Source organism: Galendromus occidentalis, unplaced genomic scaffold, assembly GCF_000255335.2.
Source record: "Galendromus occidentalis unplaced genomic scaffold, Mocc_1.1 scf7180000077527, whole genome shotgun sequence".
In the NCBI taxonomy this organism is placed as follows: Eukaryota; Metazoa; Arthropoda; class Arachnida; order Mesostigmata; family Phytoseiidae; genus Galendromus; species Galendromus occidentalis.
This window is the reverse complement of record NW_003805515.1, coordinates 1,442,538-1,470,001: the sequence shown is the minus strand read 5'-3', so window position 1 is coordinate 1,470,001 and position 27,464 is coordinate 1,442,538. Positions and strand designations below refer to the sequence as shown.

General features: G+C 50.5%; 3 protein-coding genes across 3 annotated transcripts; all 3 read left to right on the top strand.

Moving 5' to 3' along the window:
• The first annotated feature begins 5,723 nt into the window (after positions 1 to 5,723).
• On the top strand, positions 5,724 to 9,548 carry LOC100900227 (retinal homeobox protein Rx-A). Its single transcript, XM_018641271.1, has 4 exons — positions 5,724 to 5,787; positions 7,386 to 7,563; positions 8,463 to 8,508; positions 9,204 to 9,548. Exons 1-4 carry the CDS (start codon positions 5,724 to 5,726, stop codon positions 9,546 to 9,548), a joined length of 633 nt encoding a protein of 210 aa, XP_018496787.1.
• Positions 9,549 to 18,268: 8,720 nt separating this feature from the next.
• On the top strand, positions 18,269 to 21,936 carry LOC100900083 (protein O-mannosyl-transferase TMTC3). Its single transcript, XM_003748111.3, has 5 exons — positions 18,269 to 19,556; positions 19,662 to 20,128; positions 20,261 to 20,456; positions 20,569 to 20,786; positions 21,522 to 21,936. The coding sequence occupies exons 1-5, from the start codon at positions 18,269 to 18,271 to the stop codon at positions 21,711 to 21,713; spliced, it is 2,361 nt and encodes a 786-aa protein (XP_003748159.1). The 3' UTR covers positions 21,714 to 21,936.
• Positions 21,937 to 23,952: 2,016 nt separating this feature from the next.
• LOC100899999 (glycine-rich cell wall structural protein 2) lies at positions 23,953 to 26,079 on the top strand. The gene is made up of 5 exons (XM_003748031.2): positions 23,953 to 23,968; positions 24,529 to 24,787; positions 24,960 to 25,173; positions 25,250 to 25,465; positions 25,836 to 26,079. The coding sequence occupies exons 2-5, from the start codon at positions 24,539 to 24,541 to the stop codon at positions 26,003 to 26,005; spliced, it is 849 nt and encodes a 282-aa protein (XP_003748079.1). The 5' UTR covers positions 23,953 to 23,968; positions 24,529 to 24,538; the 3' UTR covers positions 26,006 to 26,079.
• Positions 26,080 to 27,464: the final 1,385 nt, after the last annotated feature.

Genomic DNA, 27,464 nt, shown 5'->3' with positions numbered 1-27,464 from the left:
AGAATAAAAAGGGGGTCGGGCTCTAGGGGATTTCTTGGATAGCAGCGCGGAGTCCGGTACAGGTCATTTGAGCGGAAAGTCAAAAGAGCGCGAGCTCTAGTTTGGCGGAATGCTATTCGGGCGCGGTGCCATTTGGGCGCCGCATCGGTAGGATCTCTCATCTGAGGGAACTGGTGACTCATGCGGAATCGACGGGAAACAGGACCCGGTGAGAATGAGAACAACTGCAATTCACACATCTTTCTACGAAGACGAGCAGAACTTGACGAACCACAAGTTACGATTCCATGAAGAAGTGGTGCGCGATACCCCGCAGATACTCCAAGTGAGTCCTGTTCGAAAAGTCCCGCACAATCTCTAAAATCATCCTGTAAGCCTCCACATTTTCCTCGAGTAGGATCGACGAAGATGCAGGAAGACAGTCTACGTCGACCAGCCTCTTCGGCTGCTGGACGGCATGGCTGAAGCTCTGAAGGAGTCAATCTCTGCGTCAACCATGTAAAAACACGAATCCCTCTCGAGGTTTTTCTCCGATGATCTTCGCGCCCGAACGCCGTTTCGCTCAGTTGGCGATTGCGCCCAAATGGGATTCGCCCAAAAAGCATTGCGCCCAATCGGAGCTTGCGCTCTCTTGACTTTTCACCCAAATGACCGTGGCCGAGGCGGGAGAGAAGGATACGTGGAGCTTGGAGACCTCGATCCGTTCGCCTCCCAAAATCCCTCCCAGGTGCGCCTCGGGATGAACAGACCGATTGTCAATTCGACGAGAATCTCATCAAGTCTCGACCATTGCGTCGCCCCAAGTTTTCCCCGAAACGAGCTGAACGTTCGTGCCGCTAATTAGAGCCAAACCTAGAGCTCAGGTCACACCATTCAGACGAGTGCCACATTCATAGGTATCTATTAGGGCTGGTACTGAGATGCAGAAGCCCGCCGATCCGATCGAAGAAATGCGCAATGTTTGTTTCGAACAGGTCTCGGATACGACCAACCAAGTTTAGGATGAAACATTTTCTGCACAACCCACATACCTCTGATCTGTTGGCGAATAGGTGTCGGATGAGAAATGAGAAGGTTCAGAAGACATCGAGAGGGTTTTACAGGGTCCGGCCTCAGTCGACCTCTCGAGTCGGCCTAACTTTGCTCATCGAAATCGTCGAAGCGTTTCGAATTCACCTCCCGGCTTCGTATCATGTGAGGTAGAGTATAAGCTGTCACGTCACATCGGAGTCTTATCATGACTTCTCTAAGAACGATGCATGATGCGGCATCACCGAGAGAACGTACAACGACGCACTCAAGTAGCGTGTCGCCGCCGCTTCGCTTGAATTTCTAACCGATCACAAGATGCTATAAAGTTCTGCTTCAAGGGACTCCGGCTCGGCTCTTGAGACTCATTTTGGCGTGAAAACGTATCTGACGTTCGAAATTTCACTCAGGGGGTAGAATCAATGTACTTCGTCCTCCATGCAACGAAATTTGAGGCGTTTTGCGACCCGATAACTCGTGTTGTTCAGAACGGATCCAGTTGTTGAATGCACCGATGGGGAGGGGATTCACGGGGGTATCTGTCATTCCATTCCCGTGGCTATGCTTGGCGATTTTGAAGGTTTCCGGGAGCGATTCAGGATGCACCTGGAATACGCCCGGATACTGTATAAATACAGGATTTCTTCTGGAAATATTGAGTTTGTGCGATATATTTGAGAAGAGTAGCGAGGATTCAGATGGGCTCGACCGGCGGAATACAACCTATTGGGCTGCACCGGTCGATCAAGGGGCAAATTCCTTGGGTGAGATTGATGGAGATCAGATCAAAGTCGCGATGCACGGTATTTGAGATTATTTCGATCTCGAATTCATACCGAGTCGCACGACTCAACAGTGAAGGGTTTCTTCTCAAGGAACAATAATAATCGCTCCCTTCCGAATGTTCGGACAACGTGAGCTCAGCCTCCGCATAAGAGCGGTTCACAAACATTTTGCGATCGCGGAGGACGATGCTATCGGCGAGGAGCTTTTCATTGAGTCGCTTCGACCCCGATACCCCGATTTTTCGAGCCGCCGATTCAGCGGAGTTCCTGAGCGGCCTCACCAATAAACACTGAACAGTCGAATCATTTCGAATCCTCCGATATAATTGCTCCCGCTCGAATGGATACAAATCCGAGTTTGAATCATGGCCGTCTCCGATCTCTGGAGGCATCCTCATTCCACGCTGCTCCGTTTCCTCGAGAATCCGCTGAGATTTACTCTCACTGGCCACATTCTTGAAGCTGTTCTATCCGAAATCTGTGAGACTTTGATCATCCTTTGCGTTCTGTCGAGACCTTCGGTATGAAACTTTCCTGGAGCCACCGGCAGGTAGGAGAGGGGAGCAGTTCGCGGAAATACTGAATCCCACGAAGGAAATACATATATCACATATGAAGCATGCTTCCAGCGATTACTTGTTGGATCACAAAGGTCAGAAGGACTCTCAAAGGAGAGGATCGAGCACGGCTATACAAATTCAATTGAACACTGACTACATATGTATATCAAAGGCATTCGCGGGATTTGAGGTCATACTCAAATTGACGAGTTTTAACGTCAATAGAATGACATCGATGACTTATAGGGGAGTGCTGAACATGCAAGACGCCGATCGGGCTGAAACTTTGGTCATAGAATCCCGCCCCGAGAGAAGTTCAACCCTTAGAGGTGTCCATGGTCTTACCCAGTTTTCTCATGCTTAAAGGCGAATTCTCGATAATCATTCAAACACCGTCAAGGTGGCCATACGCGAATTTCCCTCTTGGAGTCTATATTCTCTCGGGGCGGGATTCTATGACCAAAATTTCAGCCCGATCGACGAGTCACTAGTTCAGCACTCCCCTTCTTAAATGAGATCAAGGTGCACGCAATTCAAGGGAAGGCTAAAGGTATGTATGTCATTTCACTGCAGCTGTAGAAAGAACTAAGATTTCGAGATTGGAATACGGGCTCTCGTCGTGAACAATCTTGACGAAAGACTGGCGTGCGTTTATGTAGTTCGTCATAAACGCGTTCAAGGAACATATGTATATTCTCGTGCAAGACCGGTTCCATGAGCTGTGGAAACATCGCAGGCCCGCATAGAATTTCATGAATACATGCGTCGGTATGACCTTGGCAGTAATTCTCCCATCGAGAGCGCTGGGGACCTCGATGGCGCTCCAAGCGAAACAACTTTAGGTGAAATGCCATACACGCTCTCATGCCGTATTATGAATCGACCTACGACCGTCCGATGCGAGCATTCGTATAGCTATCTCCTTGGCCTTTCGCCGGAAGGAGAATGAGGATCACAAACGGAGATCCCCGCGGACGAGGGCAATGACCAGAGCCTCCATCAATCCGTACAGACTTTCGCCGTCCGTACAGAGTTCAGACTTTCGCTATCATTACAAGCCGTTTACAGGCTCTTGCGCTGTCGATGGCCAAGATCCACCGCCCCCATTCGAGAGAGGAGTAGTAGGTTTGTGGAACCTTGAATCGAGATCATCATGGAATGCCTACCCTACGCTTTTTGACATTCAACCGGGTTACGGCTCTCTCTATACAAGCGAACTTGATAAATTATGAGCGCTGCTGTGATCCGATGGGGTACACTTGGGGAGACGCTCCGCCCATTAGTTCATTCGCCTTCTATGATCGCCCAGGCCATCCTCGATCTCCATTCGGAGATGATACAATGCTCGAGATTCTCGTTCTCCCTGTGCCGCAAGCCGTGAGCATTCCGAATCGTCTACTCACTCAGCCAGAGTTGGAGGTGGAGGCGCCTTCCGAATGAAGTCTCTGACACCGAGATCCCAGGACGGCCGAATCCCGAGAGTGGAGCCTCGCTCAGGAGTGAAAAAAAAGAGGCCGTCAGCTGACATCGGGACCGAAACCGAGCTTCGAAATGACTCAACCCTGAGCTTTGGGAGGTTCCTAGTCTCAAGTCTCAAGGCCTCAGAGCTTCTTCCTAGCTTCTCTTCGGGCTCGGAGCGGTATGATAATATCAAGGTCTGATCAACGATTCGGTATCATACGGACTACCCACACATAACGAACTATCTCATTCTTAATGATAATGATCAGCTCTATCACGGGAATCGATCAACTACGTATATCCTCTGTGAATACGCTGCCCATTCAGATTACCCTGATATTCAGCTGGGGGAGAATGGAACATCGTAGGATCAGAACTCTTCATAGAGGAAGTCGCGTCCACGAAGCTGAAGACGTTTCGGACACACAACATTCGAAACAATTTTTCGGGCTGTGGCATGATTTGCTGAGATGTTCCTAAATGTTGCCGAGACGGTCTTTAACGATAATTGTCATATTATATGCTTTGTTCTTATTACGGGTCGTTTCGGCCAGCACTACCGACAGCGGGGAAGAGCACGCGCTGCTCCAGTGTTCCAGAATTTTTATGAAATTTTTTGAGCCGTCGACGCTCCGACACCGCGAGCACTTGCGCACCGTGGACGTGAGCACGAGAGGCTTCGACGTTCCTGAAGTCATCATCTACATACAATCACAATCAGCAGCACACGAGATCTGGAGATTCGAACTCCACTTCCGACAGCGCGTATCCCATTCGAAACAGGTGATATGATGTACACCGCTAAGAGAGACTCTGTGGGAGCTAAAGTCACGAATTCATCGATCGATCTATTCCCTGAAAAAGCTCGCTTTGTTTCCTTCCTCCTGCTCGGAGACAGCAACAAATTATACAAATGGAAGCGGTCTCAATGCTTCCGATATCTTCTGGGGAAATTGAGCAAGGCTTCACCGCTGTCTGAAGATTTTCAGAATTCATGAGCATTTCAGCGAGAACGATGGAATGGTAGATTCAAGGAAGGGTCGTTCACGACACGCCCCGCTGTTCGAGGAGAAAACTGTCGGAGCAAACCAGCATAAAACGATCGACACTGTCTCTTCTGATCACTGGATCCTCGAAGCTCCGCAGTAGCTCCAAGCCTTCGCTCATCATGAAAGCTATTTTCGGTCTCGCCGTACTCTTCGTCGCTGTCATCTATCTCTCACTGACGACAGATGTATCAGACGCTCAAGTCGTTGCGCTCAGTCCATATTCCTACTATGGCTATGGGTATCCCTACTCATACGGATACTATGGATACTACGGACCATATGGATATCCGTACGCCGCCTACCCTTTGCTGAAGAAATGAGTCCGACAACACCGAGGGAGCTGAGTGTGAAGACTTCGGTGACATCGATAGCGATTCTGAACTAACTGAGTCGGAAGTGTTGATTTATTGAGTTAATCCGATCATAAATCTACTCATGGCATCAATCTGAACCATCGTCTTCTTCTTTAGATATTGAGCTTCGGCAGCAATAGTTTCCGTAAAGAGCAGGAGATGATCTCGTTGATCAAAACACTTTGCCGCGTCGTGCGCCGAGGAACTCGATCGGGGACGATTTCTCACGGTGTCTTAGACGAGGAATCATTTGTCTGACCACTTGCAAGTGAACCCGCCCGGGCACCGTTCGTGTCCAATGAAATCGCGCCGTCTTCAGACGGGCGGTGCTTCTGCTTCCGCGGATCTAACGGACTGCGGCATGCTCTGCACTTTCGGACTTGTATGGACGGCGTGCCAAGTGGTCATGACGTCCCACAGAAGGGCTCGAAGCACTTAGGACGGTGTCTGTGTACAGTTTAGCGTTATAAAGGAGCATCTGTGAAAATGAATAAGTTGGGGAACGAAGCGAGCACGAGCAGAAGACCCTGGGAGGACTTGAGTGATTCGGGTGAGTTTGACCGATTCAGGTCGATCTTGAGGAGAGTTTTGCGCGCTGTCTCGAGCGAAGTGCCAAGTTCCACTCGTCAACAATCGATCTCCGGTCTGGAGGCCCTGCAGTCTCAATTTTACTCCTCAACGACAAACTATACAACCCGGAGGTTCCCGCGGATTCGTTACTTAGACAGAGTCCGAGAGCGAGCTCCGAAGAACGTAAGGAGATCGTACTAACAAGCCGCGCCCTGTTCTGTCGACCGAGTCCGGCCTCTGAAGACCTCATCCACAGAAATAATCAGAAAAGCTCCGATGGTCTGATAATAATCACTTCGATGATATGAGAAAAGCATACAATATCGACGGAGGCTCTCATGATAAGGGATGGTGAATATGTGATGCATTTCCCTCACTGACTTCTTTGACAGCTTGCGCAGGGGTTCCATCCTCCTAGGATTCCAGAAATTCGAGTGTGACCATGAGTTCATCCACGGGGGCATTTCTTTGGATGCGTGGGGGAGAGGAGTCGTAGAGGCAAGGAGTCGCGTGTCGAATTATCCAAGACGCGTCGAAATCTTCTGACGGTATCTCATCCGACTTCGCCTGCTCAATTTGTCATGATATACTCGGGAATACCGGGATTCGAGCAAAGAAAGGAGCTTCAGGGAGGAATTTGGAAGATGGCAGCTGCTCTCTTTCTTCTCCGAGTTCAAAGATGCAGTTGTGGAGAGGAATGAGACGGTTCGACCCAGCCTCGGGGCTCTAAACATTTTTTGTCTTTTTTTTTTATATTTCAGCGCACTTGTTCTAGTAAAATTAGCTTTGCTCTTGTTCCTCATCTTTCTTCAAGATGACGGTAATCAACACTACTTACACGGCAGCAGCACACCGCTACTACGGCGGAATGCATGAAGACAGACGGACGGACAAATAGACAGTCAGTCAGGCAGGCAGGCGGGCTGCAAGATGAGATCCAATGGCATCCGTTTGAAGGGCGGCAGAAACGAGCATTTAAGATTAACGCCAGCGTTTAGACCCGAGTCTAGTTGTTTTCCTGCCGAGCGCCCGGGTTCGCCGTCTGCTACTTTCCCCTTTGAGCTGCTCCGCTGTATTCGGTCTTTCCCGCTGTCTTATATTCATGATAGACACTGATTCAGTCATCATCGGTTTTATTAAGAGAGCAACAGCAGAAGCAAATTTATAGCGACGAAAGTAGAACACATAAGCGTTTATTTCACTACGAGATGGGCAGCCGGAATTTCGGGTGTCTACACGTGACTGAGGCTTGGTTCCTTCATTTACCGCCGAGCTTCCCTGAAACAAAGACCTTCATCTTTGGAGACATGACAAGTCCGTCTATTCGGAAGTGGAGCGGAGCAACAAGCGGCTCTTAAATAGTTACAACAAAAAACACGACAGCCATGCTCCATCGCCCGGCAGCGATGACATCCCTTTTTCTAAGGAATAGAACAACTAGGGATCAGGTGTTGATCCTTGTAGTGTAACCCTACGCTTGTCCCCTCTCTTCACGGTCATGGGAATGAGTTCTGGGACTCGCGAAATGGGAGGGCGTTTCCAATCACATATGCATCAAGATCTCTTTCTACTTTCCAGTTCCCGCGCCTTCACCGTACAATTACTCAGAGTATGATCGGGTGCCGCCGAATGGTACCGTCGTACACTGCGAACCCCGCCGAAAACAGCGTCGGTACCGAACAACCTTCTCTGCGCAACAACTCGACGAGCTTGAGAAAGCATTCAGTGTGTCACATTACCCGGATGTTTTCACCAGGTGAGGACGCTCGGTTCCGGAAGGGAATCGGGAAGCCCGACTTTGGTGACTCTTCTGAGCTTTACGCCTCTGAAACGACCGGGATCGAAACTCGGACGACGTGACCTCCGCATTGTCCGGATTCAAGCCTCGGGAAAAATAGCCGCGATCCTCTGCTATCATAGACTGGACAAGTTCTTGATCAGAGTCAGTTCCTTCTGATCTGGTACTGGCGGTTCCGCTTGCTGAAGACCGGAACGAGAATTCGGGTCGTGAATGTCTTCAGCTATCCCGTTGTCCGAAGTCGAGAACGGACTCTCGACCCACCTCTATTCTTTGGGCTCAAAATCGGAGGATGTTCATTTGATATTTCCGTGGAGCAACTAATTTGTAAGAGATAACGGAATCATCACATTACTTGTGTAAATGCTTGAGCGCGTCAAACTCAGATTGAGGAGCACACGAAGAGGGGGCGTGTTTTCGAAAGCTTACGATGGAACTCATGCATTGTGTACGACCGCTCGAGCGACCGACTGAGTGAGTGAGTCGACAACGTAGCTGTTATTACCTGAACGGCAAGGGGCCGATAGAATTTAATCACTCATGGTCATGTTCGAGAAGTCACGAGGATCCCGGCTACCCAATCTAGCTTTCCGGAGGCAGCCGCCGCCTCGTAGCGGAAGCAACGACCGCGAGATTCTTCTGCCAGCATAAGCTCGCAGTTAGATCATGATGGAAGGTGATGATGGGTTTTGAGCTTCGCAGAGTCCCTGAGGGCTGCTGACTCCTGAGCTTGGGGGAGAAGGTTTTTCACCGCAGGCTTTCAGCCACGCGTGCCTCGAAGACTCTAATGTGGAGCTTCGTTTCGGCCTGGGGAGAACGGAGTCTTTCAATATCTAAATAATTTCCAATGCTTCCAGGGAAGAGTTAGCCGTTAAAACAGACCTTACGGAAGCGAGAGTCCAGGTTTGTGGAGCGATTCTATCGATGATTATATCACTCACGACGGGAACTTTACACAACTAATCGCTAGTCAGATTGGACAATATTCGTGCCGAAGTCTGATGTCAAGTAAATCTCATCAGAGCGGGTTCCGTTACTGGAACCGGCGGTTTCTGTGGACTGCCTGCTTGAATCCACATGCATGTTCTTCCAAGAAATAACATTGGAGAATGTTAGATAAAATCAGACTTAATAACAGAGGCGAGCTCGCGAGATAAAAAGGAACATAGAATGCAGATTATTATGTTTTTATTTGCCAGATCTGTTGTTTCATTTTCACAAACCGCATCAGAGCACCGAGATGAGACGAGACGTTGACGGAGCCGCCTCAAACTGTGTTATTTAGCCGAATGAAACACAAGCCACTTTAACATCGTCCACTAGAATTTTTAATGTGCACTGGCGTGTAATTGTTATAATTGTGGCCCGGAGGAAGCCACGGCGAGCATCTCCATGAATCTGTCTTCAACCGGGCCGGTACCTTGTGGCACTCGCTTTAAGGCGAATTCCCTTCACGCGCCATCCGATATGTTCCCAGTACGCAAAAAGGGTAATGAGGAATTGACTTTGAGGGATTGCATTGTCTCTCCTCAGAACCCTCCGGCGAGTGGTGTTCCTCCAGAGCTCCAGACAAAACTGGAATGGTGTTTCCTTTGTAGGTTTGGTTCCAGAATCGGCGAGCGAAATGGCGGAAACAAGAACGAGTGGAAAACCCACCATCTTACGGATTACCCGCTCATCAGCCGTCGGTTTCGGCGCAGGCAGCCTTCGCGGCGATGAATAATAAGCGTCAACAGTCGATGGCGGCCGCTCCTTTTGCCGTGAATCCTTTCATGACTCCTTTCGGAACTTCGTTCACCCCGTTCGTGAACCCATTGAATATTTACGCCTCGCAAGCGGCGCATTGGCTCCACGCTGAGATGAACGGTCTCCAGGATGTCGTTGCCACACGTACAGCTCCAAGCGTCGAGATGCCGCTAGAAACCGTCGAGAACAACAAGTAGACTACAGGAAGTCGAGAACGAACTGTCACCCCACACCTATTCTCTGAAGTTCATTAAGGGATGTTCTGCTTGGGAGCGGTCGATGATTATAATAGGAGCTTCATGGAATAAATCTGAGCTTTACGAAAGTTTCAACGGCGCAAGTCATCTTCTAACATTACATAAAATCCTCCAGGGGGAGGGAGAGACGATGCTTCCTACAGTGAACCCATATTTTGCCGACGATCTCAAACTTCTCCGGAAACAAATCGTGTCCCTCGACCTCCTACCCTATACTCCTAGTTCGATATCTGGTGGAGTCCAATGATGCTCGCGGCGGACTTCGCTCCTGGATAAACGTAACGGGCTTCCTCGACGCACGCTCAGGAAGGTTCTCCGCTTTATACCCTCGACCGATTTCGCTTGCTCGGCGTCTGGTGGTGTTATGTTCGCGAGGAATCTTGAATTGTTGTTGTAGTTCGACTCCGGACCCCTGTATCTCCCGTCTGCACCATCACTTGCAAGAGATGCGTATCCTGATGCTTCTGGTTTTCCTGGTTGCGAATATGCGATTTTGTTTCTCAGATTTACGCGGAGGTATTAGCTCGATAGACGATGCGGCCTGCGTCGCTGGCTTTCTCCTTCCTCCGAATTCCATCCCTCACAGCTTGACCTCGAGAAGAGCGACTGCATCGAAGTGCTTGGTACGTATAAGAAGCTCAGTAAGAACGCTGTAGAACAAGAAGAGCATTTGAGCGACAATCAAGGCGACAAAGTCAAGATGAAACATATTTCCGTGCTGGTCGCACTGTGCTTCGCCATGGCTGTTTGCCTCTCCATCGCTCCATCTGAAGCCCAGCTTCTTACTCCGCAATACTACTACTACCATTACGGTCATGGAGATCACCACTACGGAGCTTATGACGGACTCGGACATTATCTGGATGACTCTCATGCCGACTACCACTACTTCTTAAAGAAGAAGAAGTAGTCCGATCAGAATTCCCTGTAAGTGGGGAGCGAGGACTCCAATGAGTCTGCGGTATGTTCGCTCTTGGGAATAAAGTTTGAAAAGGGTGTCAATCCTGAGGAGATGTATTTCATTTTCTGTGACATTTGTGAGTCTCTATTATCCCCTCTCCCACGGTCAGGGGCTATCCCGTCTATTGGCGATGGGGAGATTTGCCCTGAAGCGGGCAGATGTCTGTCGTGGAGAATCGTGCCGGACACCATGAACCATGATCAATGACCGTGGCGTATCCGATCAGGTTGGAACACTCGAGAGGGACACGTATGGACCTAGCTTTCGCACAGCGCACCTTCTCTGCGTATTCCCTGACGCAGCCCTATGCTTAGAGCGCTTAGGCATCCTGGCAGCAGGGAAATTCAAGCGAATTGCCAGGATACGCACCATATTCTTCTCTAGGATGCCGGGAGACCGATCTGACTCCGAATCGAACCCGGCCACATACACAGCTGCCTACGTATATGATGAGCATGTCTCGCGTCTGCTTAGGGTCATTCACTTATATAAGCATCACGTGTGGGACTCGAGTCGAGATCGGGGCTCTGATTTCCCGTCCACCAGTCAGATTCTCGTGTATGCCTAAGCTTCGGATTCTTCTGCGCTCACACGTATCCAAATCGCTTCGGAGTTTACCCCTTACTACGACCGATGCAACCGAAGCTCCCCTCCATCCCCTCACGATTCTCTCCCTGATGGATCGCTCGATCGCAATCATCCTTCACTTGATCGCAGTAGGTGAGCGGATTCTTCAAACTACGGGAGCCTCCCGAAGTCATGTGTGCGATGCAGCTCAAATTGCACGACTTTTTTCGTTTTGATCGCTAGGAACGAGGCACCGAAGGCGCGCAATTGGGAATTGGAGGCACAGCACGCGCTTGCAGGGACGAGCTTCTCTCGGTTTCCATCCCAGAGAGCTCCTCTGCATCTGAAATCAGAAATCAGACGCAATGACGTCACGCGGGGAGGTCCATCGATTTTCTTTGCTTGATCTGGCCGAGATTGAGTCGAGTCTCCAGATCGCTTATGCATTCGGCGGAGATCGGGGAGACTGGGAGCGGTAGGTAACACTTGTGTTACGGAGCGTAAGAGCCTTTCTTCGGTGTGGAGCATCGCTCGAGATCCCTCGCTCTAATTAACGGTGAAGTGTGCCCTAGAGCATAAAGGAGATTCGTGCATGAAGCTCGGGAGCTGTTCGCACCGATGTAAACCTGTCAACCTTGGGGAACGATGAAAGTCAAGGAAAGAAGATTATTCCCGCCGGAAGAGAAAGACCAGCGGAAGGGGAAAAACAGTCCAGGGGGAATGCGAAGCAGTCAACGTTGAAATGTATGCGGGAATACGATTATCTACGCTTCAATGCATGCATGATTTACGTGAATCATGCATCGCTCAAACGCGATTTTCCGGAGGTAATTATGTAAATCTTCTCGCAATCGAGGCATGTGGAGCGAAGGTCTCTCCTCAAATGAAGGCTACAGACTCTTTCTTGCCTGTTTTCGTATAAATCATCCTCGCTCTGTACAAAGATCTGCTCTGCGAGAGAAGCGGATTTTCGTAGCTAAGACGACATGAATTCGACTACCTGCTTTGTCGTTCTCTGCCTCATCATCGCGATGTGCTCCGAGAGCTCTGATGCTCAAGTGATCGCATCTAGCCCGTACTTGCTCCACTACGGTCTTCCTCACGGATATTACGGAACTCACGTAGCTTATGGCTACGCCTATACAACCCACGGCTATCCCTACGGAGCATACGCTTTCCTCAAAAAGTAATAAAGGTCGACAGCGTCTCCGCAGCTGAGATTTTGTCTTCCCTTGCCGTTGAAAAGCATGCTCGGAGGTCTGGGATCTTTGACTGGAGTTCGAGGATCGCACCATGGGATCTTGACGGTCCGGGGAAAGAAAATCTCGATCAGATCAATTTTTCATTTGCCCAGGCCTCTAGTCATGATCTTCCCTCACATCAGATCAATTATTCGAGCCTCACCATCAATTAGCGACTCCAGTCAAGTCTATGTATTCATGAGCTTCAGAAGATAGACTGGACGAGCATCGAGACCGATCGTGAGTGCATGCGATGTGCTGGGGGCTAGAAGCCCTTACAGCTCTATAGAATGAGATTCCACGTGAGCGCCGCACAGCCGGAAGGCCGAATCGATTTGCTTCATCCAAGCGGTTTCGCGTGCCCACCTTCGCCTTGTCCTGTGCGAGGGGTAGATGCTTGGGATCCGACGGCCCCTTACTGTGAGATTCGGTCCCCCTGATTCCCCTGGATCTCCACCTGGAAGGAGAGCAAAGAAAGTCTCCGCCCGCATGCTTTTCATCAAGAGACCACTTCGTTCTTGAGACCGTCAAATAGGGCCTCCAACGTGATTGTCGGAATCCGGAATCGAGAAGATTCGTTCTTCTCCCTCGTGAGGATTCGCTTTGACAAGTCTTCAATGAGCACTCAGTCTACTGCGACCCTCATCCACGGAAGTCGGTCATCTGGCTGCAGTAACGAATATCCTCGCTCCGGAACCTACAGTCCTAGAGCGTTTCATCAGATGAGCTTTTGAAGAACTTCCGATCAAGAAATCGATCCGTCGGCGTCGTTTCCTGCAATCGACTCTGGAAAAATCGGCTATGTTTCTCACGAGGTTTTTCGCCGTCACGCCATCCATGCATAATCACTTCCAATATTCCCAGAATCTTCGACTAATTCTGGTCATGATCTTTCGCGTCGTCTGGAAGGCGACTGTCGGATGCTGAATTCTCTCTCTTCTTTGGTGCGATACTTCGAAGCTCAGTAATCATTCCGGCGTCTCAGTCGGGGGCGCTTTCCGTAGCTCCGTCCATCTGACGAGATGAAACTCTCTCAGAGCTCCCTAATCTTTCGAATTGCTGCGCTGGTATCCTCCTAGCTTCCAGCCGGTCCTGGCGTGTGGGTGGTTGCCCACGATGAATACGCGAACCTTCAGGCATACGGATATCCTCACGGATACTTAAATTATGACGGTTTCCACGACTATGCATATCAGCTCGCTCTGTTAGTGGAAAAATGGGCGTCGGGAGCTTGATGAGAGGTCAGACCGCGGATTCATAGATCAAGAATCTCGATTCGCGTTCAATCATGCGGGGTTTCTGACTTTTTTTCCATAAACACGCCCAAGCTCATTATGGGTTCACGATGTCAGATCGAAGCACGAGAGCATGCCCTATATGCGGAGGAGGCCATCATGGGGGAAAACTCCGGAAGAAGGCGGAGGGAAGGATGCGCATTGGGACATGAACATCAGTGTAGAGAATGTGTAGTTATGGCGGGGGCTATACTCATTATCAAATGAGTTCAGATCGTCAGAGTAGTCGGGGATCCGCACCCGACAAATGGGGTAAGCGCCCAAATATTCCTCGAAGGACCGCGGGAGGCTCGGCTCTTTCACGTTTTACTCTTGCTGATACTCCGTTGCCCGTTTCGGGTAAGTTTAGGGTGTGAGCCTATGAATTGGTTTGCGCTCATATAGGACCTGCGCTCATATCGGACTTGCGCGCATATCGGACTTGCGCTCAAATCGGACCTGCGCTCAAATTGACCCGCGCTCTAATGTATATCCACCGAAGTTTCCACACCTCAGGTCCATTTGAAGTCGCGGTCCTGAATTCATTCCTCGTCTATTCGTTCAGCTTCCCGAGTTTGTCCAGAGCAACTGTCCCGCGAAACATTGCTCGAAAAGAGAATTTGTCTGTCTGCAGAAGTCATGACAGAGAAATTGGAGCACTGGATCCATAAAATAGGGATTTCTTCTGAATCGAATCGAAAAGTAAATGTAATTAGCTAACGTGGACTCTGGCTGTGTAGGTTGTGTATTGCCGCAATTTCATATGACTTATGTCCATTATTAGAACGGTTCCCAGTGCTTCGCCGATGGTGCAACGACTTCAGAACAATATCAAGACGCGCCCCCCCCACTCAATGCACAGTTTCGCATGAAATATTGCTTATCATCATCACTGTTCTAAACACACCACGGGACGGACAGGAGCTCCGGATCATGGCTCATTCTCACAATCGGCGAGAAATGGTTACAGAAGAGAATAGATCCTTGGAGCGCTCCACCTCTCCCGGGCTTCCTTCGGCATAAACCGCTGCAATTGGCATCGGATTGTCGCCTCAATTGGACTCAGATGAAATGGAGAACTTGTCACCGTACGTATCGGACTGTCCTTATCAAGATATTCGACTTTGGTTTTCGGTTTTTTTCCGACGCACGAATTCTGAACGAGCTGTCTGCGACCACTTTTGCTCATTTGGCATCATTGGTTGCTCGAATTGCTGCCCGGCGGTCGCGCCAAATAAACAACTCGTCAGAGTCCGATGATCAACATCTTTTTTGACAGAGCCTCTTTATCGTAGCTAAGCGACTAATTTCTTCCGTACTGATTGCTTGCCGCGGCCGTAATGACGCCGGCACAAAGTCCCGAACAGTAGAAAAGCGACCGCGTGGGTAGAGCTCAAAGTTCTCGGGGTAGGATCGTTCCTCGTCCGATGATATGTTTACAGACTTGATGCTCTGAGTTGAGGTCGAACACAAAGTTACCTTGCGCGAGAGAACGAGCAAGGGGATCTCATTGGGGATATCCTTCCGCCGACATGAGGGACAGTTATTCCTCGCCATTTGCCACTAATGATCGAAGCAGAAAGAGACAATGTCTCTGAAGCGAGTGAGAACTCTCTTTCCCCAGAGGATTTCATATCGTCGAAGGGTCTCAAAAGCTTGGGACTAGGGACCGTTATCCCTCCCCAGCGCTGCACGTAGTCGTTAAGTCTCGAGTCTATGGTGGCGAGCTGGTCAAGATGTTGAGAGGTCTCTTTTGAGTTGACGCTATTCCACAGCCTCCGATTTCATCAACTTTGATTCGGAGAATTACGATTGTTCTCTATTTTTTTTCTACAAATGACGGAAATTTGGCAGGTATATTGCTCGAGGCTTTCTCAGCCTCATTGGAGGTACTGCAGCCGTTCTCATGGTACGCTTCACCGCCTATTCTCCCTGTGGGTGGCTGCCGCCAAGAATTCCATCAATCGTTTCATAGAAAGCTACGTTTATTCTCGAATATGCGGATATTCGTTTTTCTCTACATGGAATTTTAGTTTCCTTGAGAAGGCAGTCAGGACCGCAATCTTCATGCGATTCTCTGAGCGCCAGACCAGTCTTCTAACAGCGTCTCAATATATTAAGATGTAGAATGAGTTGAAAAGCATGAGAAAAGCTCCGAGGAATCCCGAGGGGAGACCTCGTTCACCGACATGTCAATCTCCTCGGATAAGACTCTCCAAGATGCAAGGCTCGCAGCGGGTGTACTCGGCCAGCCTTGGTTATAGGAAGAATTCAAGAAATTCCCTTTTGTCTTCTTAAGGCATGTGTCATGTTCATCGAATAAATATCTTTCAAAGTCCTGAATTCATTTTAAAATCTAGATGTAGTCCATCGATGGGTGTACTCTATTATGATTTCGATGAGTCAAGGGCTCGGCTCTTCGAAGATTCCCCTGGACCCCAGACGGATGGAGTTTTTCGGGAGACTTGTGTCATAACGTAGAGCACGACGTGGTGATAAATTCAATGCATTATCACCGAGTTATTATTCGCCGTTCAACTGCCGACGACACTAACATTATGCGGGCGATGCCATTAGCACTTTGTAATCCGGGAAGGTAGCTCCTGCTGCGGGTGGTCACGACATTTGTGCTTCTGGCGGAAGAAGCAAAACGCAAGGGAAGAATAGCTGACGAAACTCGTCCGTAGAATCGTTTGTTGGATTGTATTCAATCCCGCGACGAGAAACACCGGCGACCCATCGCGTATGTCGTTTCGAGCGGCCAAACTATGAAGAACATTTCGATTCGCAGGAGAACGTCCACAGCTATGGAGCACGCACCGTCATCGACCGACGAGTGATTCCACTTGAATATTATTCCTCGAAGAGCCGTGAGCATCAAAGTCGTGAGGGACACCGAGGCCACAGCGAAGATGAGTGCCATCGCGTACGACACCCAAACCGAGATTTTGAGCTGTTCGGTGTTTGTGGCGAACACACTATCGATCTTGGGAGGCAGATGATCCAGGACGTTCGGGATCGCTAGGAGAATTCCGAGTGTTCCGGCCGCTGTCAGGATCAGGATCGTCCAAGCTAGACACAGACACGTCTTTGAATTTTTACTGTAGACGTATAAACTGAACAGGGCGAAAGTGACGGTGAGCGTAAAGAGGATCAGTGCGATGTCCTTATGGGCTTTCGAAGGTCCGAACAGCAGATCGCAAACGCTGAAGAAGAAGAGCGCGAAGCCCAGCGAGTACACACTGAGAAGAATAGATGCGCAAATCGAATTCCTGAAACGATTCACCATTTGCATGAGCAACACGGTACAGCAGGGGAACACGATCACGAGCGCTTCCTCTGCGTGGTGAAGAATGTGCGGAGGGGGGCAGTAGTCTTTGCAGTGCGCAAGTAGAATTTGCAGGGATAAATCCACTACGGATAGGAGACTCAAGTGGAGCCCTATTATGAAAAGCACTTGTTTCTGCCGGAACTCACGACGCTCCTCGAGATTGAGTCTCACGTAGCCAGACTCGACATCGCTATCGTCCGACACGACGAGCGTCTCAGAGGCATCGTCCGTCCCCGGCTTCCCACCGGCAGCATCAACCGTGGTGTTCATTTGCCTCCTTCGATCACCTTTCGAGCACTTAGATCCCAACGTGTCGAGATAGTTGAGCTTCGATGAAGTTTCGGAGATTTTTGTGTTCGAGCGTCCCTTCAGCGTCTCCTGGAGTTCGTCCTCGAAATCAACTTCAATTGAGAGAGACGATAAAGACGAACCGTAAGATGTCATCACCGGCCCTCCAGCTGTTCCAAACGCCGCTTGCACATCTGCTTCGGGGTTTGTTTTCATTCGCAGGGATCGTGCAACGGTCGCCCGACGTGCGTGCATCGGCACCTTCCGGATGGTTGGGAGGTCTCCGGAGACTTCTTCTCCGCCCGTTCCCGGATCCGCATGGTACTACGGACTCCTTTAGTAATTTATTTGTCACCGTATTCAGATGAATGTTTTGTCTCGAATGCATATCCGAGACGCTGCCGATTATCGTATCGGGAACATCCCGCGATGTGACAAAGTCCCCACGCCGAAACTAATCATCGATCATCGTATATGTCTGGCGATAGTTCTCGTAATGATTTCAATTATTAGAGGAGTGAGCTGCTCTGCTTTCGTGAAACACACACAAAGCGGAGCGTGCACCGCTTCTCTCTTTCCACACGATGTTCTTCTCCATTGACGACGTCGAACCAACAGACAACGGTGGCAGCATCGGAGCGACCGAGCGCTGGCTGTTGTTGACGTCCAGGCCGCTCAGCCGTAAGGCAGCGAACGCCGAGGCGAGCCGACAAGCAAGATTCTCCGCACAGACAAAACGCTGTAGCCCTCTCCTGTTTGGGTGAACAACACAAGACCGCAGATCGAAACGCATCGAGCCAGAACCGGTTTCGTAGATCACAACCAGCGAGGTGATCGGTGAAGTCCCCCGCCTGCCTGCCTGCCTGCCTACCTGCCTGCCGGGTTCGAACTCTCGACGAGCACCTCATCACAATCGAGCTGGCGGGGCAACCCCGGCTCGATTCACTCGGCTCCCGAGCTCTTCTAATGAAGACGTCAGAGCTGGGATGAGCCAGCCAATGGAACGCTGGCTCTTCGCCGCGCTCTGTGTTTTCTCGTCCGCGGTGTTGGTCTACCTCCCTGTGCTTCGGTATCCTCTACTCTACGACGACGTAGCTGCCGTTGAACGGAACCCAGATGTTTTCGCCCCGTTTTCCTTGCGTTCTCTGTTGACGAATGACTTCTGGGGAACCCCTCTCACGGCCAACTTCAGCCACAAGAGCTACAGACCGCTGACCGTTTTGACGTTTCGACTCACCGGTGATGTGTACCGACAACGGATTCTCAATATCGCTCTTCATGTCCTGAACAGCCTGCTCTTAGGTGTTTTGGTTCAGCGATACCTCGGACCCCGCAACGGGAAACTATGCGCGGGTCTTTTCTGTATTCATCCCATTCACGTTGAAGCTGTAGTGCAATTGGTCGGCAGAGCGGAACTGCTGTGTGCGAGCTTCTTCCTCAGCTGTCTTCTGAGTCCGTCGTACCCGTCAGCGTGTGTTCTCGCCGTATTGGCGACTCTGTGCAAAGAACAGGGGCTCACAGCTCTGGTGGTGAAGGTTTCTCTGGACTTGGCCCAACGTCTCAACAAACGGAACCGCCACGGTCGAATCCCATGGAGGGAGATCCTCTTATCTACGATGGTGACAATAGCTCTCCTAGGGGCGAGATTGACTATCTCGGGGCAGGCGCCGACGTTCCATAAACTCGACAACCCCGTGCGGCTCCTGGACTCGCCCTTCCGACAGATCAATCTCGCTTATCTGCCGGTATTTAATTTTCATCTTCTGCTCTATCCCCTCAGACAGAGCTGCGACTACACCTTCAACTCTCTGCCCCTTATCCGAAAGTATTCGGATGTGAGGGTGCTTCAAGTTGGAGTGTTCGTTCTGTCGGGCCTTGTGGCCGCTGCTACGCTTCTGGTGAAGATCTTCAAGAAAACAGCCGAAGATGAAAAGTTGAACAACAACTACATCGCGCCAAAATACGATGAAGGAACTCGCACATCGAATTCCATCGCAATCTCGGCTCTGGTCATGACTATCGTCCCATGGTTGCCCGGTTCAAATATTCTGTTCTACGTCGGATTCGTGGTCGCAGAGCGAGTTCTGTATCTGCCCTCGATGGGGGTGTGTTTTCTCGTAGTTTTGGGACTTTCCAAGCTCTCCGAGCATCTGCCCAAGCAGAAGACGGTACTCCGAGGCGCCTTGGTGGTCCTATGCGTTTGTCTGCTAATGAAGAGCTCGATCCGCGGTCGACAATGGCAATCGGGGACGAAGCTCTTCACGTCAGCCGTCCGCGTGTTTCCCGGTAGGAGATCCCTCACGATGAGCTCGCAATTAAATTTGAATGAGAATGTATCATATAGGCAGCTTTCTCAGGGAGAGAACAAATATTCTCATTTGATTTTTGCAGAAAACATCAAAATGTGGAACAGTTTGGGCAAGGCCTACGAGACCGAAGGAAACTTCCACCTCGCTCTCAGCTGCTTCGACCGATCGGCATCGATATACGACGATCTGAGGTCAAAGTGGTACAAAGCGAAGCTGTTGGCGAAACTTGACAAAAACGAGATAGCGAAAGCCATATACCAAAAAGAATACCCTTCAGTGATAAGCAGATCTCGCGAATCGAATGGATCTCACATTCGAAAAGAAGAGATCCTCTTCGTCGTAGATTATGTCCGACTTCTGATAGAAGACGACGCTTTGCGAGAAGCCCGAACGGTCGTTGAGGACATGCTCGCTATATTCCCACGGGTTGCCGAGCTGAACGTTGCCGCCGGTGAGCTGTTTTACAATCTGAATGAGAAGATCATGGCCGAAGAAAGCTATCGCAGAGCACTTGAGGCCGCTCCGCGAACAGCTGACGTTTACTACAATGTGAGTTCCTCTACCAAACCTTTCACGATCAATATTCCCCAGAATCGTATTTCATTCCACAACCCGGTGTCTGAAAATTATTTCCGAGACCGCCGGACGTTGCCTAATGAAAATGAAAATCCGTCAATTCAGCTTGGAGTGTTGCTCATGGAGCGCGGAGCCACAGATAAAGCTGCGGACATGTTCCGCAAGTGTGTTGAGATAAATCCTCAACACGAACCTTCTCGAGTCAATCTCAATGTTCTCCGCACGAACACCGAGGATTCCGAAATGATGCGATTGAGCAGGGACGCGATGGACGCGCTCCGAGAAGGAGCGTACTCTGCAGGTACGATCAAGTCGGGAACAATTTCTCTCTTAGGCGATATTTCGAAGTAAATTCCTGTTTTCTGAATGTTCGACTCCGTCGATGAATCTAACCTGGTATCTTCTTTCTACAGCGGAGTCACTCCTGCACCGAGTTCTGTCTCGGAATCCGCATCATCCGTCGGCTCTCTACAATCTCGCCCTGCTCCAAACCCAAGTAGGGAAACCGCCGGCTGTATCGTTGAGCTTCATCGACCGTTTATTGAGTGTCAGGCCATCCCACTCGAAAGGTCTTCTTCTGAAAGCGAACATCGTTCATCGGCAACTCCGCGATTTGGATGCGGCCGTCGAGGTAAATTATTATAGTGGATGATAGTTCGCAGCTGTTCTTGTACTCTGATCCGTCTGAATCCTAATGTGAAGTATTCCGAGTCCCAGCACGAGCGTCATGAGCTGGACTTCCGAAACTCCTGGGCGGGGTTGCGCTTCTGTGGTTATTGCACCACCAACCTCTTTGATTCTGTGCCACTGAAGCGGGCTTTCGCGAAAACTCAGTTCCGAGAGAATGGGGGATTCGACCCTTAAGTGAAGTCGTTCCGAACACAATCCGAGTGTCCTCGTGACTCCGTCATGAAGGAAATACTAGGAGAACACAATGTAGGATTGCCGCCGCCATAGGCCATGTAAGGCGAGGATCGGTCGGCCATGAGTCATGAGACACATGCAGCTCGCTCGCTGAGACGGCTTCTCTATGGTACTTGTTTTCCGGTCTAGCCTCCAAGGGATATTCACGTTTCCTTACCCTCCGGGTGATTCATTTTTTTAATTAGGTATCTGTAGAAAGATACACCTCTCATGAGATCAGGAGAACAGGGAAGATAGCATCTCATCTACGAGAAGTGCCGCTCCTTGGAGACTTCTTGCTCCCTGGTTCTTCGCGTACCGGTCCGAGCGTGATCGACCGTGGAAGCGGAAGAGGGACGATTCTCTGGATGAAACCTAAAGAACTAGAATCCATCATTGCCGCTAAGGATACTGTTTTTGACGCTGTAGACAAGACCTGAGACCGGTATTGTTTCCTTTCCAGCTGTACGCGAAAGCCTACTCTGTTGATCACAATCTCGAGTCAGCCTTGGAAGCACTCTGTGACCTTTCGCCTTCAAAAGCCTTCCAGTTAGGCGGAAGCTGCCACCGGGATGTGGAAATCGAAACTGACGCCTCCGAGAGAACTCAAGCGCACGACATTCCGTTTTTCGATCGGAGGCAAATCGATCTATGACATTCCGCGCGTACGACCATGTACATATTTCCAGCTCTTTCTTGTAGAAATTCGAGAGCTTAGACCGAGTTGAGAATCAAATCATCGAGAGAACTCATGAGAAGATTTCGGACTGACGCTTCCCGAGTCGTCACGTAAACTTTACACCGGGAAGCCAAGAGGAGGGCAGTGGGCCTGCGAAGAAATCGGAATCATAGCGAGCCTCCTCCTCGGCGCGACGGGATAATTTACCCATATGTGAATTTTGTATATTCTAGATTCTAGAATAAATGATCTGTATATAAGAGTCGTATGCTTGATGTTTTGCTGCGGTGTATTCGGGGTCGCGACTCACACAGAATGAATCAGAGAAACTGGTTCGCGGAAGCCGGAGCTTCGTTCTGCATCCGCGGCCCGGATTGCCGCTCGACATTCGCACGGGGTCCGACTCTGGATACCTAGGTACTTCGGAGAGCAGCAATAGCGTCTCTGGGGAGGCCGGATCGCACCGGTGCGATTTACGGACTCAGATTCTGAGACAGATGTCCATGTGAGCCCGGAATATGACCCTGAATCGAGCACCTTCAGTCCGCTCACTCAGGTTGTCTTTGTTCACCAACTGGTCGGATAGAATTAGAGCGGTCTAGGAACACCGGGAGTTATCGCTGGAATTCACGATCTCCTCGGAAAACCGTGCGTATCATTACGGAGACCCCAAGCGAGGCTGGCCGGACTCGAGTCGACTTCCCCATCAAACACTTATCCAATTTTACCATTGATCCCTCCAGGTAGCCGCAAGAGTCGATCTCCATGTGGTTGTGGAGCTCCGATGGCTGACCTCAATGCCTAGTAGAAGAGTCTGAATACTGCCTTTGTCGCGCAAGAACATCGATCTCTGAAAAAGGCCATTCTTCCGCACGAAAGAATGGTACGTCTGAACTTCGGGTATGAATACCGAAGCCAGCTCTCGAGCGACAATACGAATCTCCCAAGGACACCGTGAAGTTACTGCTCGTAAGAGCTTTCGATAGACGGTGTTCCGCCATCCATCACGACCACATGCGTGCTGCCTCTTGAAAGAAGGCATGGAAGAGCTCCCGCTTTTCCGTGGGGCGTTGCGGGCTCTCCTCCGGGCTCTCTTCTCTGTTTTCATCAGATCCGATGTTTGAGAGTCCGCGTAGTCGTGTTTCCATACACCTCATGTGCTTACAATAGAAAGATGCTCTCGTGTCATGTCTGAAAGTAACGAATATCCGGTCCGGGGATCGTGACAGCAGCCTGCGAGTGTCACATGAATCATGAACTTTCGGCCATCTCCAGACATGGGAAATAATGCGCTCGTGAATGACTCAGGCAAATTCCGAGTCACTCGTTCTGTCCACTGCGAAGGGGCCGTGTCTCGGGTTTAGTTTTTGTGAGAGTCCTCGGTGCTCGAGGGATAATGACGATTTTCAAATGAGTTATAGGTCATGTATGTAATTTTGATTCTGCTTCATTCCCTTTCCTCTATACCTGGGCCTCGTCAAAGTACTCCAGTGAGATCTACTGATCCGAAATTCCCCAATGTCGCTAAGAATACAATACTCCAGTTCATATTCTGGCAATCTATCTCATTTCTGTAAAAACCCGTAAGCGGAGAATGAGCGAGCCGCTCCGGCCGAAAGAGCTCTTGACGGACACCTGAGACGTTGGCGACACTGGAAAACTAGCTGCGGGGGCGGACAATAGTTTGGTTAGAGGGAACTTCGATGCGATTTGTAGTGTTTGGGGACTCTGAACCCGCGTCCCCCTGAAAAGTGTTGACATCTCACTCAGCGCGCAGCTCCCTGACGCTCGGTGACGTTTCCGAAGAGCGGAACGGCTCGAATTTCTTTCATTACGTAAGGATCCATTCCATCGATCGTATCAGGTCGCCTCGCTAGGGAATGTCAGGGCAGGGGAAAAGAAAACCGTACTGTGAGCGAAAGTGACGTCATGATTTTGAGAAAATTCATTGAGGGATCACGGTGGCATCCTCAGCGCGAATAGCGGTCCAGTTCCCTCCTCCACGAAGGACGCTTCCCTGTGAGATAGTTCTTCCGATGGTTCATGACTGCAAAGAGTTCATCGGCTTTCTGTGTTTTGGATGTTCGCTCACAGCCACCGGAGCCTGTGACGTCAGCTGACGCGCGATTCTCTGCACCTTCTCCCAGAAAACAGTCCAAGCATCTCCCTCCCCTCCTCCGGTATATAAACCAGAAGGCTCACCGATAATGCTTGAATAAAGCCAAGAACAGGTAGGTGATGCATCCTCAGGGAAACAGAGTCACGATATCGACCGAAACTTCTGAGAGGTTTTACCCGTGGTGTGTGCGAGGAGCTCCGCATCCTGATGGCATGCTTCGAAATTCCCCCGAAATTCTTCGACGTTCTGATGCATCAGCCTCCACTCTGTGCTTCGGGAGTACTCTCAAGGAGAATTGTCCAAGCGCGTTGACGGGTCGCCTCCAAGCCGTTTGTTTGTTCTCGAGTACGAGCAGATAGCGAGTTCTCTTCCCTCGCGTGGAGTTCAACACCTACCCGACCTTGAGAGCTAAGAACGCCACCGCAAAGTTTCAATGGAAGCCGGCCGGATCATTTTCCGTCAGAGGAAATCCCCGAAATTCTGTTACTTGTCCCTTCGTGGACTTCATTTCACTATCGCGAAACAGAAAAACTCGTGTCGGGGGGCCTTCCGGAGTCAGGATATTCCCCGGTGGCATGGCCTGTCAAGCAAATCACGATCGGGGGCCTTGATTCTCTATAGTGCTCTAGAATAGAGCAAAGGAAGAACTCAAAGTGAATTTGTGTATTCCAGACCGGCCACCATGCGTACCATGATCTGTATAATCGCGTTGTGCGTCGCAGCCTCTGGGTCAGCTCAAATAATCGAAGAGCGATCCTCGATCCGGAATCCCGATGGTTCAATGACGCACAACAGGAAGAGCTCCTTTTCCCAGGCTTCGTTCTCCGAAGCAGCCACGGCTCCCGACGGAACCACGGTCGGGCGGAGCGTACACAGAGACTCGACGGGCAAGATCACAGGCAACGAATGGACAGCGAAGAACGGCCAAAAGGTAGAGTGAGACGGCATGGAGCGGACAAGAACCCTCGCAATGGCTGCTGGAACTGCTGGATGGTTCTCTACTCCTTGTTCGAGCGGATTCCCTTCGACTCGTGAGAGAGTCCGGATTAAGCAGAGTCCCAAATCCATCGATTGACAATCACACAATCGATTGAAATTCACAGATTGAAACGAAGCCGATCGATGGATCTGATGTTGGAGCACGAAGCGTTCTCGGCGGTTTCGGCGGTCTCGGTGGACTCGGCGGACTCGGCGGTCTTGGGTCCAACTTCGGCAACACCGGATTCGGCAGCGGCTTCGGAAGCGGTGTTGGACAAGGAGTCGGAGGCATTGGAGGTCCTGGCTTCGGGGGCGGATATGGAGGATTCCCCACTGGAGGTAAGGTAATCCGACTTCCCTGATCAACTAAAACCCAAGCATTATACAGGGCAGCATATCATGACTCGTCTTCTAGGCCTTCCATGGGCGAATTTCGGCAACTTCGACGGACAGTACGGACCGAGTTCCGTGAACCCGAGTTTCGGTCAAATGCCCCAATTCCACCTCGGTCAGTTCGGCTTCCAGCAACCTTTTTCGGTGCCGAACTATTCGAAGTTCCTCTTGGGCGGAGTTGGATTCAACCCCAACATCGCAAACGATGGTCATTTCGCCAACGTTGTGCCTGGATTCGGTAAGGGTGGAAGGCTTCGAACTGGATGCGGTCATAACTGTCTGTCCCTTCCACCCTCGGAATTTCAGCCGGACAACAATCTTCTCACTGGGCTTAGATTAGATCGCCGATTAACGCGAACATAACAAAACTACGACCTACATCCTCCGTACATTTTCCGCTTCTGCTCCTCCTTCTTCATGAGAGACGGAAGGTTTCGGATTCGGTGGCATATCTTCTAACCTTGTGGTACTATCGACGCTGATGTCTTCTCGCTTCCTCGGCTCCCGGCTCTCACGTCGCTTTTATTCATGGGAGGAGAAGATAGCTTTGCGATATGTTGCGAAATCAGGAGGCCCCCGATGATTGTACAATGACTCTCTCCTTCTAGGTCTCGGCACCGGCTTCGACGGCGTAGGGAGTGGCTTCAGTGGAGGATTCGGGAACCCCGGATTCGGTCAGCGGTCCTACAAGCACGAGGTCGATCCCGCGTCTGGAAGACAGACCTACAGTTTCTCCGAGAGAACTGGTCACTCCTCGGCTTCGTCTACGGAACAGTAATCTGTGATATTACCACAAAGAGCCCATGAACAGACTTGTTGAGAATAAAAAAAACACTATGACTGTGATCCTGACCCGCGTTCCCTTGAATCTTCACCTGTCCGGCTTCCTAGTTTGCGATCCATGATGGCTCCAAGTCGCTCAATGAGATCTTTCGGCGTCGGAGGTCTAGTGCCGTCTTGGAATGGGTTACGAGAAACGTCGAACTTCCAGCGGTATCCTGCAGGTGCAACTATGAGCCAAGAGAAATATCTACCAGCTCGAAATGGAGCTCTACCCACATCTCACTCCAACATGACTCTCGCACAATTCGTATGATCCAGCGTGAGATTAGGTTTTCAGGGACCACTCGCAACACATCGAAGCGGTGGAAACCCAAGGTTGAAGCGTGAATTACATCCACGTGAGTGATTCTCGCTTTCATGCCTGATCGGTGGGCTCCCGGCCGCAGGTCCTGTGACTTCTGGATGACATTTGCTCACGCTGACGTGGGGTGTCGACGCTTCCCTCTCTACCACCGATCACCTTCACGCCATCACTTTCCATCAGCGCGGTCGCCTATTCCCTCCTTCACGGTCTCGGGAAGCGTCTCGGGGGAATGAAAACGCAATTTTTCAAAAGGAGACCCCTCTCTTGCTTCCCGCAATATGGAGGGGGCTGCCGGCCACTGCCTCCCCTTAGAAAGAACGTCATCTGGCGGAGTGGAGGTGGCTTCGGAAGCTAACTCCAGGCAGCCTCGACCGTTCGGCGTTGGGGTTACCGAGTGTCTTCGTCTCTGACATGAACCAAACTTTCAGGAGAGATCTCATTTTTCGAGGCTCGGGGGTGACCCCCGATGATTGAAATCGTTCCCATCGGAGAACGAGGCGGAGCGATAGGTTCGATCTTTGGGTTCGCTCCCAGTGCTACCAGAGTTACTCTTGAGTGGTGACTTGTCTGGAAGAGCGTCCAGGAACGGATGGGTGGGATGTGGCTGCGCCGGTCAGGCCAGACATGCTATCGACCTGGAGGGGTTCCCCCTGGTGCTCGCGACGGAACTTGTGCAGAAATCTACTCTCGTAGTAATTGAGCTTGATCTCCAGGGCGAGTGCCGATCTCCTCGAAATCAGCAATCGAAGTCAGACCGCAAGGCGTCAGCAAAGTCTGCAGGTACGAGACTACCCGGATGATGAAGAGTCAAGGTGGCTGCCGGCCGAACACAATAAAGCTCTTCAAACACAATGTCTTCTCTCCATCTTCTATTTCGCAGAAAGGCGGTGCCATCGTGAACCAGTGCGCCGTCTGGCGACCCTCAACGGAAGCAAGCACCTTCGGGTTCTGGCAGCAGTCGGCGAGTGCGCTATTCGTGAGAAAGATGCCCACTGTAGACTTAGTCTACTAGTCCTGTTCATGGTGCCAGTGGAGAATCTGTTTTCCCCTTTTGGAACGAGAAATTGAGAGTGAAACCCGTGAATCTTTC

Coding starts and splice junctions, on each gene's coding strand:
- LOC100899999 (XM_003748031.2), top strand. CDS start 24,539: ATGCGTACCATGATCTGTATAATCGCGTTGTGCGTCGCAGCCTCTGGG. Junction 25,174..25,249: donor TGGAGGATTCCCCACTGGAG/GTAAGGTAATCC, acceptor CTCGTCTTCTAG/GCCTTCCATGGGCGAATTTC. Junction 25,466..25,835: donor CAACGTTGTGCCTGGATTCG/GTAAGGGTGGAA, acceptor CTCTCCTTCTAG/GTCTCGGCACCGGCTTCGAC.
- LOC100900227 (XM_018641271.1), top strand. CDS start 5,724: ATGAATAAGTTGGGGAACGAAGCGAGCACGAGCAGAAGACCCTGGGAG. Junction 5,788..7,385: donor GGAGGACTTGAGTGATTCGG/GTGAGTTTGACC, acceptor TCTACTTTCCAG/TTCCCGCGCCTTCACCGTAC. Junction 7,564..8,462: donor TACCCGGATGTTTTCACCAG/GTGAGGACGCTC, acceptor CAATGCTTCCAG/GGAAGAGTTAGCCGTTAAAA.
- LOC100900083 (XM_003748111.3), top strand. CDS start 18,269: ATGGAACGCTGGCTCTTCGCCGCGCTCTGTGTTTTCTCGTCCGCGGTG. Junction 19,557..19,661: donor AGCCGTCCGCGTGTTTCCCG/GTAGGAGATCCC, acceptor TGATTTTTGCAG/AAAACATCAAAATGTGGAAC. Junction 20,787..21,521: donor ATTTGGATGCGGCCGTCGAG/GTAAATTATTAT, acceptor TTTCCTTTCCAG/CTGTACGCGAAAGCCTACTC.